We start from the raw sequence: 10,374 nt of genomic DNA, 5'->3' as shown, positions 1-10,374 counted from the left end.
GGCGCGGGGTGCGCACCAACAGCTGACTTTCTTCTCTTTAAAGGTGGTTCGCAGCTCGGCGAGCTCTTAATACCGTGAGCTCCCGAGCTCGAATTTCACGGCTGAGAGGACAAGTCGGTTTCGTGTCGGGCTGACTGAAGATGTGCGAATCCCCTTCTCTCCTCCCCATCCCGGGACTTGAGCCTCTCCCGGGAACCACCCCCCGCCGTGCTCTCCGGGGAGGTACCTCACACGGCGCACGGCCCGAAGGGATCCCCCTCAGCGCCGGGGACCGGCGGCGGTTTGGAGCTGTTCATAGTAACAGACTCTTTCTCCAGGTCATGGAGCAGACACGGACCGTACACGGCTGTTTATTACAGTACACTCTGTTGACAGCCAGTCAAAAGCACCAGATGTTTAAAATAGAGAAAAGAATTGCAGAAAAGTCCATTTCTAAAAAAAAAAATATGCAGGCGTTAATTCTTCCAGAAATTGCTCACCTGCAAATACAGCTTTTAAAAGAGAAATTGTTGTGCTTTGCTGCCATGAAAGTATTAATGCTAGTAATCAAATATCAGGACTAAACCCCATATTCAGTTCCAATGCAAAAAGCTCCAAGTCACCTTTATCATTAAACTACTTCGTAACTCCTCCTTTTAAATTTGATCCCCAAAATGATCCCAATAAATCCAGAAAACACGCAAACTGTCAGAATGCAATGTTTCAACTAAACACATATTTAAATTGCATTGAGAAAACCACTAAGCATATTCAGATTAGAAATCTGCTGTGATTTGGGTGATTAGGTTTTCCCCTTTCCTTTCTTGGCTGTAATGGACTTAAGCAATCCTTCATAGCAGACCCGAAGGAAAGGTAAATAATCTTTGAATTTCTTAGTTTTAGGGAAAGTTTCACCTTTTCTCACTCTATCCATACTAATACAAGCTTTTCCGTGAAAGTATTTTTAGTAATTACTAATGCTAGAAAGGCACACGAACAAAATCATTATTTTTTACAACATGTAACAGATATCCACAAAATTGCTACTGTTACATTTTCACAAAAGACTCACTTAAGTGCTGTGTTTGATTACTCTCTCTAGTAAACAATTCTTGTGGGAGTCAACCATTCATTTATGTTCTTAGTGAATAAGCCTATCCTAAGTTTGGCAAGACGGGCATTCCGTTACTTTGATGATTTTCCAAAAAACTGAATTAAGAGGTTTGCTCTTGTAAGTTAAATTCGGAAATTTTATAATAGAAATGAAAAATGAGACCCTAGTTCTCTTCCTGTTCGCTTCAAGGAGAACATAATCACATCACTGGATATTGAGAAATCCCAGCATTACACCGATTTTCCCAGAGAGATTAAGGCATTAATCCTGCAAGGCCACACTCACCAATATAGTTATAACTTTGGGCCTATTCAGGCAACAATTAACTGAAAAAAAAAAAAAGAAAAAAAAAAAAAAAGGTCTTTAACATCAATCTCAGAGGTAATATTGAAGCATAGCAAGCAATAATGTGAATTACAGTTCTGAGTGATACACAGTTTCATTTTACTTTGTCAAAGGACAATTAAAAATGTGCTTATCTGACAATTTCAGTCATGAGTTCTTGTTACAAGAAGTCTTAATTCTAAAAATCTTAGCCTATCTATTGACTAAAAAAAAAATCAAATGTATGCAAAAACAAGTGATCCATTGAATTCTCATACATTAAGACTGTACTTTAAAGTGGGAATTCAGATGCCGAAGAAAATCTTCCTTAGATGTTATAGATGGTGGGAAAACTTCTCGACAGAATTCACATATTCCACACTGATTCAGTTCAGAGTCTGTATAAACTTGTGCCAGCAAATCATTGTCTCGAGGCTGCCAAACAAGCTAAAAGAAACAGAAAATTATTATTGCTGTGGTTTACAATGTGGTTTATGTTATGCTGTGCTTTATATTATATTAAAAAATACCCGCCTCTTTAAACTAGGTGTCCTTTACACCTGCCTGGCCAGAGACATTAACTAGAGTTCTCATTTAAGAAAAGCAAGATAGGACTTTGATTTTTTTTCAAGTTCTATAAACATACAATTCTTGTAAACACTTAAAATGCCTTGGTATCTATTAATGATAAATACTGCTATAAGCAAAAGTCTGTAAAGTCAGTCTGACACATATTAAGGCTTTTCTTTGACTTAGCATTTCAGTATTTTACACTGTAGAAGTCACAGTATGTAACAGCCATTCAACAGAAATGACAAAACACATTTTTGCCTTACCATAAAATGTTTCTTGTACAGAGTTAATATGAATCATATTTTATTTCTGTTCCTATTGTCACATAACTAGTTTTCAGTTTACTTACAAAATGACCGGAGCAATGTCACCTATTTGTGACAAAGTTACCTATTTGCTCTGACTGCCTTGTAGTATAAATGTGTCCCGAAAAATCTGTTTTGGGATTCTTTCTGCCATGACAGCATCAAACTCAACGGGACCAGCTGAGTATCTATTCATGCTTTCGGGCAATTCTGTAAACTTTGCTAAATTTGGTTCAGCACCTGTATTGCTCTTGGTCCCTGAGCTAGTTAGTTCGAAGCCAGAAAGTCTGTTTACCTGACGTTGGAATTCAAGGGACTTCAGCCTGACACATACTTTAAGCCAGATCGTACATTAATTATTTAGCATCATACCAACTAGGAATCCAAAAGTCTTCTATTAGTTTTCAAAGTAAAATTAAAAATTAAATTACATTAGTTTAGGATTAGCAACACAAGATAAAATACATAAATAAGTTATATGTCCAGGACCATTATGTTTTGGGTAAAATGAAAACTAAATGCATGCTGCTGTGACTGCAAAGTAGACAGAATGGCAGCAAGCTGGTACAAGCTCCATGTGGGGATGGAACTTAGAAGAGAGGACCCCTAGAGGGTTTTTTTGGCTCAGTTTTCTATTCTCTTGCTTCACTCACACATGGAAAGGCAAGAAAGAATACTTTAGAAAGTAGTTTCGTTAGAAGTTTTAAATGTCTTACTATCAATACTTATCTACCCAAGAGTTTTAATTTTCATCTCTTATTTAAATTTCATCAGGCTTGATAGTTAGAATCTATTGTTTATTTCTCCCAGGGCAACTCACTGTACAACTAAACTGGCTTTCATAGTGCTTAAACCTTCTTTTTAAACCAGCTAAACTTCTCGGAGTCAATTTCCTGCCCATCACCTATTTAAACAGTGTTTAGCCTATCAGGTAGCAATAGCAGATTTACTGTCTTTCATTATGGTCAGCAATCCACATAATTAAATTGACTAATTAGTAATTAAGGGCAATCACATGACTTTTTTCAGCTCAAAGAGTCTACTTATTGTACATTGTCGGCGTAAAGTACATGTTACATCTACCTCGACACTGACACACTTAAACACCCCTACAGAAATGTGTTTAGAATTACTTGTTTCTAATACTTTATGAAGTAAAGCACCACTTGAAAAAAGATAAAATAGTATTTTCAAAACCCCACAAAAGATGTAGTAAGATTTCTAATCTTGGAAGCACAACAAGGGGAGGTGCTCCTCCAGCAACCCATTGAGGCAGGCGCTGAACTTCCATTTCTTCCCTTGAGTGTTAGGCATGTGCTTAATAAGCTTTTCAGAATAGCAATATATTTAAGCAGATGTTCCATTTAAAAACTAGTAATATTCAGATTAAGATCAATAGACTATCAATTTGCTTTTAAAACCACGACCATTCTTAAAAATATTTTTGGTGGAAACAACCCCCTCAAACTGTGAATACCGATAAACGCATGCATCTATATGCAAGCCTCAGTGAAACGTATTCTGTAAAATTCTAGGTCCACTAATATCCATGTTTATTTTAATCTGCTGCTCTTTTCAGTCACATGTTTTTTTTTAAAAGTTACATCCTAAGAAAACAGTACTGAGTTTTCACATTTAGTATCCACATAGAAGGAAAGAGCTAAATTTATTACAGCAACTGAGAGCAGTTCCAAGAACTTACTGTTGCCAAATCTATTGCATTTATGGGGTTTTCCATTTTATAAGTTAACATATGTAGTAAATACTTGAAAGTCTTATCTACGCTAGGAAAAAAAAATCAGGTATATAATTCCTCCCTATTGGAGCTCCACCAGCGGCAGGGATGATGGAAGCCATAAGCAGTGTAACTACCCCTTAGAAAGGTGTTAAAAATACTAAGAACAAGTTTATGCATACATTTTTGCTAAGGGTAATACAGTCAAAACAGCATGTATGCAAGTAACTTTCAAAACCATCAGTATTTTAATTTACATATGTATTATCTCAAATCAAATCTTTAGCACAATTAATCAGAAAGAACTCGAAAGCTTAGTCCAATTCCCTGGGAAAATACTTGAAAACCTCTTTAGAAGGCAGCTGAATAAATGCGATGGCTGTTTAAATATATTGATATACACAAATGTATATTTAATGCATTCTAAAACAATATTAGCTTGTTTCAAACAAGCTTCTAGATAGGATACAGCCTTTTAAATAATGTCCTCTATGCTTTACAGTGCTACTGTAGATAAGCCTTACAAATACTGCAACAGTTCACCATCAGCTTTCTTTTCTCCAAGTGTTAGCATTATTACATTTCTTCTCCAATAAGCAGATAATTTCCATTTTAAATGACGGCTCCAAATTAATTTCCTTATTTTGCAGGAGTATCAACTATCGAACCAAAGGCTTATTGCTATTCCACCGCAATTCTTCTCTACTTTTTAAGCTGCATACCCCCCTATCAATTTGTAATCACATACCAGCTGTTTCACTTGCTGTAACATACAATGCAGGGTGCCATCTATTGAAAAATAAATACACAGACTAACTAGGAAAAGAACAAGCTGAAGAGGGAATGCAGAAAAAGGGGATATAACAAGCAACGGAGTGAATGCTTCACAGCTCCACAGGAATTCTACCAGGGATAATATAAACGGTTTAATTTGTTTAACTCGGCCACAACTTTAACTGAGGACCTAACAAAAAATAAAGCACAATAAAAACCATGATTAGTAAGTTGGTGTAGAACTGATATCTCCTGCGTTACAGAGAGCTATTTAAAATACATTTTGAAAAAAATCAGGCTTAGAAGAACAGCAAACTTGCCATGTTTTAAACTTTTCATCCAAACCTGGCTTGCAATAGAATATTAAATTGGACTGAGTATGTTTTAGGAGAAGAAAACATCAAAGTTATCATGCCCTACAAAGACTTTCCAAATGCTAGTTTTGCATGTCATGCAGTGGCCAAATTGAGAGGGAAAGCTCTTCTGCTGCATCTCTCCTGTCATTAGCAAAGAACACAAAACCACATCGTGTAAATAGTAGAACTATAACAAATTCACCCTCACAGAATTCCTAAATATCACTATTCTTGAAAAGCTGTTCTCTCACAAGGTGTTAGAAAAGCCACAGAAACATAAAAATATCAGTCTGTAAAGGTCTCCAATAATTTTGCATGCAATGTGAGGCTGGATGTTACACAAAAGCAGCAAAGTATTCAGAGACGTTGTCGTCAGAAGCTGCCGAAATGTTTTTCTGCATTACCGCAACGGGGCCTTGCTTTCAGAAGCTCTCATGGACTTCAAGTAGCTGTAACTGAAATTTAAGCTCAAAGTACCTACCTAAACCTAAAAGAAAGTATTTTAGTAAATTCCCCTTCATTTGAAAAAAGAAATATCCTTTCCTCTTCGACTGTTTAAACTATGAGCAAAAAATTTCAAGTTTTCTTAAAGGGGAGAAACAGGGTGCTGTTTATACCTCAGGTTGAGATAAAAAGTAGGTAATTTTTCCATAGAGAAGTATTTAATTAGTCCATTTGCCATATTCTCTGCTGTACATTAAAAACAATTAAAACAATTATGTGCCCTATTCAGCTCCGATCAAAGGTGGAAAGAAAGCAATCTAGGGGGCAACTTACAATTAATGGTAGCTTTGAAAGAGATATAGAAGCAATTAATATGTAACTGAACTGCAATTTGCACAAACATATCCGGTGCTTACATCTACATAAATTCCTGCCCTTTCACTGGTAAAGTGCCTTGTACACACACTTCAGTACCAGGAAGAAGTGTCACGAGATACTGTCTTAAAAAAAGACTGAGCCACCTCATAGAATATATTAATTCTGTTTCAAAGATCTTTGCAAATGGCTTGTCTGAATCATTACCATTTTTTGAAATGTACAGTATTTATAGAAAGATACCTGATGAGGACCTCTGACAGTTGTCCCAGCAGCTTCTAAAGAAGAAAAAATTCCTTCAGGTACACCCTGGTTTGTGTGCTTAGGTACAAATGTGAAGGCAATGTCTGTTGTTTTTAAACATGTTTTGTCATGGGTATTTTCTATGGGCATGTTTGCATGGTTTGGGGGGGTTATTTTGTCAACAGTTGTCAAACTTTGTAAAGCCGAGGTCATGAGATCAACTCCACGAGCTTCAAATGAGTTGGGTTCCAATTTACTCAGGTTAACAGCACGGTCTCTGTGCTCTAGGTTAAAATGATGATCTTGAAGCATGTTTTCAGCTATACCGGTACAAGAAACTGTTGGTTTTTCCTGAGTGCTCTGCAAGAAAGCAGAGTCATTGTCTGTAGGTGGAAACTTGACATTAAATTTAGAAAGTGATTCTACAGAGTTGTTGTCCTCATCTTGGCCCACTCCTCTTGGTGTGATAGATGTGATGCATGATGCACCTCTATTTATATCCTTTATAACCCGAGGCTTAAAAAGCTCTTCTGCTTGTTCATCAGTTTTATCAGTACACTGTATCGGCATGGAAAACTGTATTTCTGCAAAGAAAGAATGAAGAAAACATTAAACTGAAGGACAGTTATTAAAGATGTAGTGTTGGGGTATTCTTCCTGGGAGGCTTTTGATCTTCCTTCTTGGCTTTTTAACCTTTAGTATTTCTCTTTGATATCAGTTTGATACATAGTTGTCCTTCACAAACAGTAGCTCCAGCACAAAAACTATCAGAACAGAAGGAAAAGGAAATAATTCTGTTCTAGTAATTATATTTCTCTCTGATTTATGGCTATAAATGTTTTCATTTTATTGAAAATTTTGTTGTCCCATACTCTTAACACATACTTGCATATATTTACTGAAATATTCTGGCAGAAATAGAAGCTGGAACCAAAACCATTTCACATGGTGCCAAGAACATACTAGGCACCATGAGCACGATTTTAAAAGGTATTCAGGTACAAAACACCCATTGGTTTTCAAATAAGGTAAATATTTAAACTGAACAACTATTCCGAAGTGGGACCATATTTCCCTTTTGTTCTGAGAATTTCCCCTTCATTTTTTGGCACCTTATTAACACAAATGGTAAATATACACGGTTACTCCTAATCAGGTGAGAGAATAATGCCAGTATCAGCAGCCTCCTGACATCACCCAGATACTGCAGTAACGTGGCCCACAGAGGTAACAGAAATCAAGCAGATTAGATCTGTATCGTGTATAGCTTTTAACAGAGTTGAGGTAGGCACTAATTTAAGGAAAATTCCAACACCTAAAAAATAGAGTTTAGTAGCGCACAATCAGAATATCACAATTCAGACACAGCAATTTGAAGCCACAAGCTACACATTAGCATTTAATGTAAAAAACTTCAGTAGTTGTAACCTAAATTAGATGCTGAAATCAGCATCTTTTGCTTCAACCATGTAGGTTTGCCAGGTGTTTTTGGAAATCACTTGAGTATGATGCTATTGTTAAGCAAAGCTGGTAGACAATACCCACAGTAGCTTATGTTATATTAAACATAAGCAACGGCAGAACTGGGCATTAAGGATCTCTCCCAGTTGCAACAAAAATCAGCCCTTTCTTTTGTTTTGAGGAAGTGTTGCATTAGGCTCTTGCCCTGTGTAACAAATCAGCACTCGAAAGTCTGCACAGAGAAGTCTGAAAGGTAAGTCCTCTGACTCTCCTCAGTCCAGCAGCTCTCCTCTAACAAATACGGGTCTGGAGACATCCAGAACAGACATCTTTGGAACTGACAGCTAAATTAAAAGCAAGCAAGTGCTGTCATTCACACAGTATGATGGGATATCACATGGAGTAAGTGCCTGCCTCTCACTCTGAGGGACAAACCAATTACAAGAGCCATGGATGTGATGACTGTCTTTTAGAGCATGAGATTTGGAGCGTTCGTCTTAGAATGCCAAAACTGGCGGTGCGTTTTCTTGGTGAAATACTGAGCACCATGTGAACAGACTTGAAAAAGGCAGATGGTAAACAGTAGAAGTACTTCTATGTATGTGTAATTTACAGTATTTTCAAATATAAAGCAAAGCTTTCAAACAGTTGAATCACAATAAGAGCCTAAGTATGATATTACCAGTTTCAGGTTCTGGCTTTATCTTGAATTTACTCAGTTGGTCTGTTTGTTCTCTGGCTAGCATACGTATCTGATGGCACTCTTCTTTCATGTCCTGGAAAAAAGTCTCCAGATTCTCCCTGGAAGATCAAAATTGTAAATTAAAGAACCAACCAACAGAGCTTGTTGTGATTTTTAATCTAGTCACACCCACAAACCAGAGAAAAACAAAAGCGTAAGCTAGTTTTCTTGTATACCTTGTTCTCCAACATAACAAACGTATTTTTGTTCTCCTCAGTAAAAGCAAGCAGAAAAGGGAAAAGAAAATGCTATGAAAGAGCTGTTTAGTTGTATCACGCATAAACATATGAGCTTAGGGCCTGATCCTGCAAGGACTCCCCCCCCCAAAAATCAAGCCTTTACATTTCTTTCCATTCCCTCAGGTATTTTGTGGAACAGCTGACCTTTCACAAAGGTACTGTTTCCACCTCATTCTTGGGAAAATAAGACGCTGCTGCTGCTGTGAACATTCATATTTTTCCATTAATTTGTGCGTGCTTCACATTTTCCAGGAGAAGGAACACACAAGTGTTTGTTACTGCTCCTTCCTTCTCTGGCTGCCTGACATTCTGGAGATGGGCTTGTGAACTCATTCCTTCTCTTTATACAATATCACATGGCTTTTCCTTTTATTGTGAGATTTTAAAAAAAATTATAACTTTTCCAGAGTATCGTACGGACATCTGCTATTTAGTTATCTGCACTGAGAATGGTAAAAACAGTTTTTCATGCAAGTGTGAGTTTTATTTGCCCAATAGGACTGCCCAAAAATTCCATTGCGAAATTTTGATAAACTTACTGAGTAATTTATTTTTCTAAGCAAAATATCATGGATTTTATAAAATGAACTTCAAGGATGAAAAAGTAAAGTTAGTAACAAACAGGATTTGTGTTCTCTTTTGCATCTTTGTATCAAAAGAGCTTAAAAGGGATTTTTCTTTAATCCAGTGAATTGTTTTCCTTTTAATTGCTTATTCACATAGCAGTCAAGAATGTTCCTATTTCTGCTGTGCTTCTCTTTTTGAAGACACAAATGTCTATTTGCATCTCATTTGAAAAGAAAGATCTGCAGAAGAAATTGAAGTTGCTACTGTTAATGCTTACATTCTGACCATTTTCCAGGTGTTCTGATAAATAAGGAATTAACAGACTCAACAAAAGTTTCTAATTGGAGCTTTAAAATATACGTATAATTAGATGAATCAGTCTTAATTTGCTAGATACTTGTGATACTATAATCTTAGGATGTAAGATCACCAGTAGTCTTACCAGTCACATACCTCTTTCCAAGAAAACAGTAAAGTAAGGGAGCTATTTGAGAGCAGAGAGACATAAGACAGGTAAAGGTTTTTGATTTTTTAGACATAAATCAGTAAAGACAAAGAAGTCTATATCACATCACAGTCTTATTTTCTCTTTCTTATCATAAAGCAGTAGTGAGCCGGACTAAAGATCCATGTAGTTCACCTAGCCTACGTCTGAGAGTGGCCAAAAGCAGATGCCTAGGTGAGAGTATGAGAAGACAGTGAGAATTTATGATACTCTTCCCCAACAGTCTCCTAGGCTCATCTGAGAGATTCTTCTACTTGACCTCAGCAAAACTGTTAAAAGTGATATTACTTCCTATCCTGTGAAAAATGCAAACCTAAGACTTTGGTCCGTATTTTTCCCCAAACGCTGGCAGCAGATAGAATACTTCCTGAGGCGATCTACTGCTCTTGGTGCCCTGGTCATAGCAAGGGCTGGCCAGCTCCAGCTTACAGATAAACGTGGTTTCAAACTCTCTCATTTAGGATGGATCAGACTAAGAATTATTTCTTCCTGTAGGCTCCTCTGCTGCCCTGCCATCAGTTAATCCCTTACGGTTGTAAATTCCTGTTCCGAACAGAGTTAATGCAAGGGAGTTAATGCTTATCTGAAACTCAGCATTAATATCCATTGCTGTTTCCCACCGAGTTTAACCTCCTGCT

At 37.0% G+C, this 10,374-nt stretch overlaps 1 protein-coding gene across 1 annotated transcript in view; it reads right to left on the bottom strand.

The window, feature by feature from the left end:
• Positions 1 to 1,225: 1,225 nt before the first annotated feature.
• TANK (TRAF family member-associated NFKB activator) overlaps positions 1,226 to 10,374 on the bottom strand; it is a 23,782-nt gene continuing 14,633 nt past the window's right edge. The window contains exons 6-8 of the mRNA XM_009874419.1: positions 8,366 to 8,484; positions 6,223 to 6,806; positions 1,226 to 1,864 (exon numbers count right to left, since the gene is read on the bottom strand). Of these exons, the coding sequence (XP_009872721.1) occupies positions 1,697 to 1,864; positions 6,223 to 6,806; positions 8,366 to 8,484 (871 nt within the window). The 3' untranslated portion in view covers positions 1,226 to 1,696. The remainder of the gene's footprint in view (positions 1,865 to 6,222; positions 6,807 to 8,365; positions 8,485 to 10,374) is intronic.

Source organism: Apaloderma vittatum, unplaced genomic scaffold (genome assembly GCF_000703405.1).
Source record: "Apaloderma vittatum isolate BGI_N311 unplaced genomic scaffold, ASM70340v1 scaffold22968, whole genome shotgun sequence".
Taxonomy (NCBI): domain Eukaryota; kingdom Metazoa; phylum Chordata; class Aves; order Trogoniformes; family Trogonidae; genus Apaloderma; species Apaloderma vittatum.
Note: the sequence above shows the minus strand (reverse complement) of the source record. Positions and strands in the feature narration are given on the sequence as shown.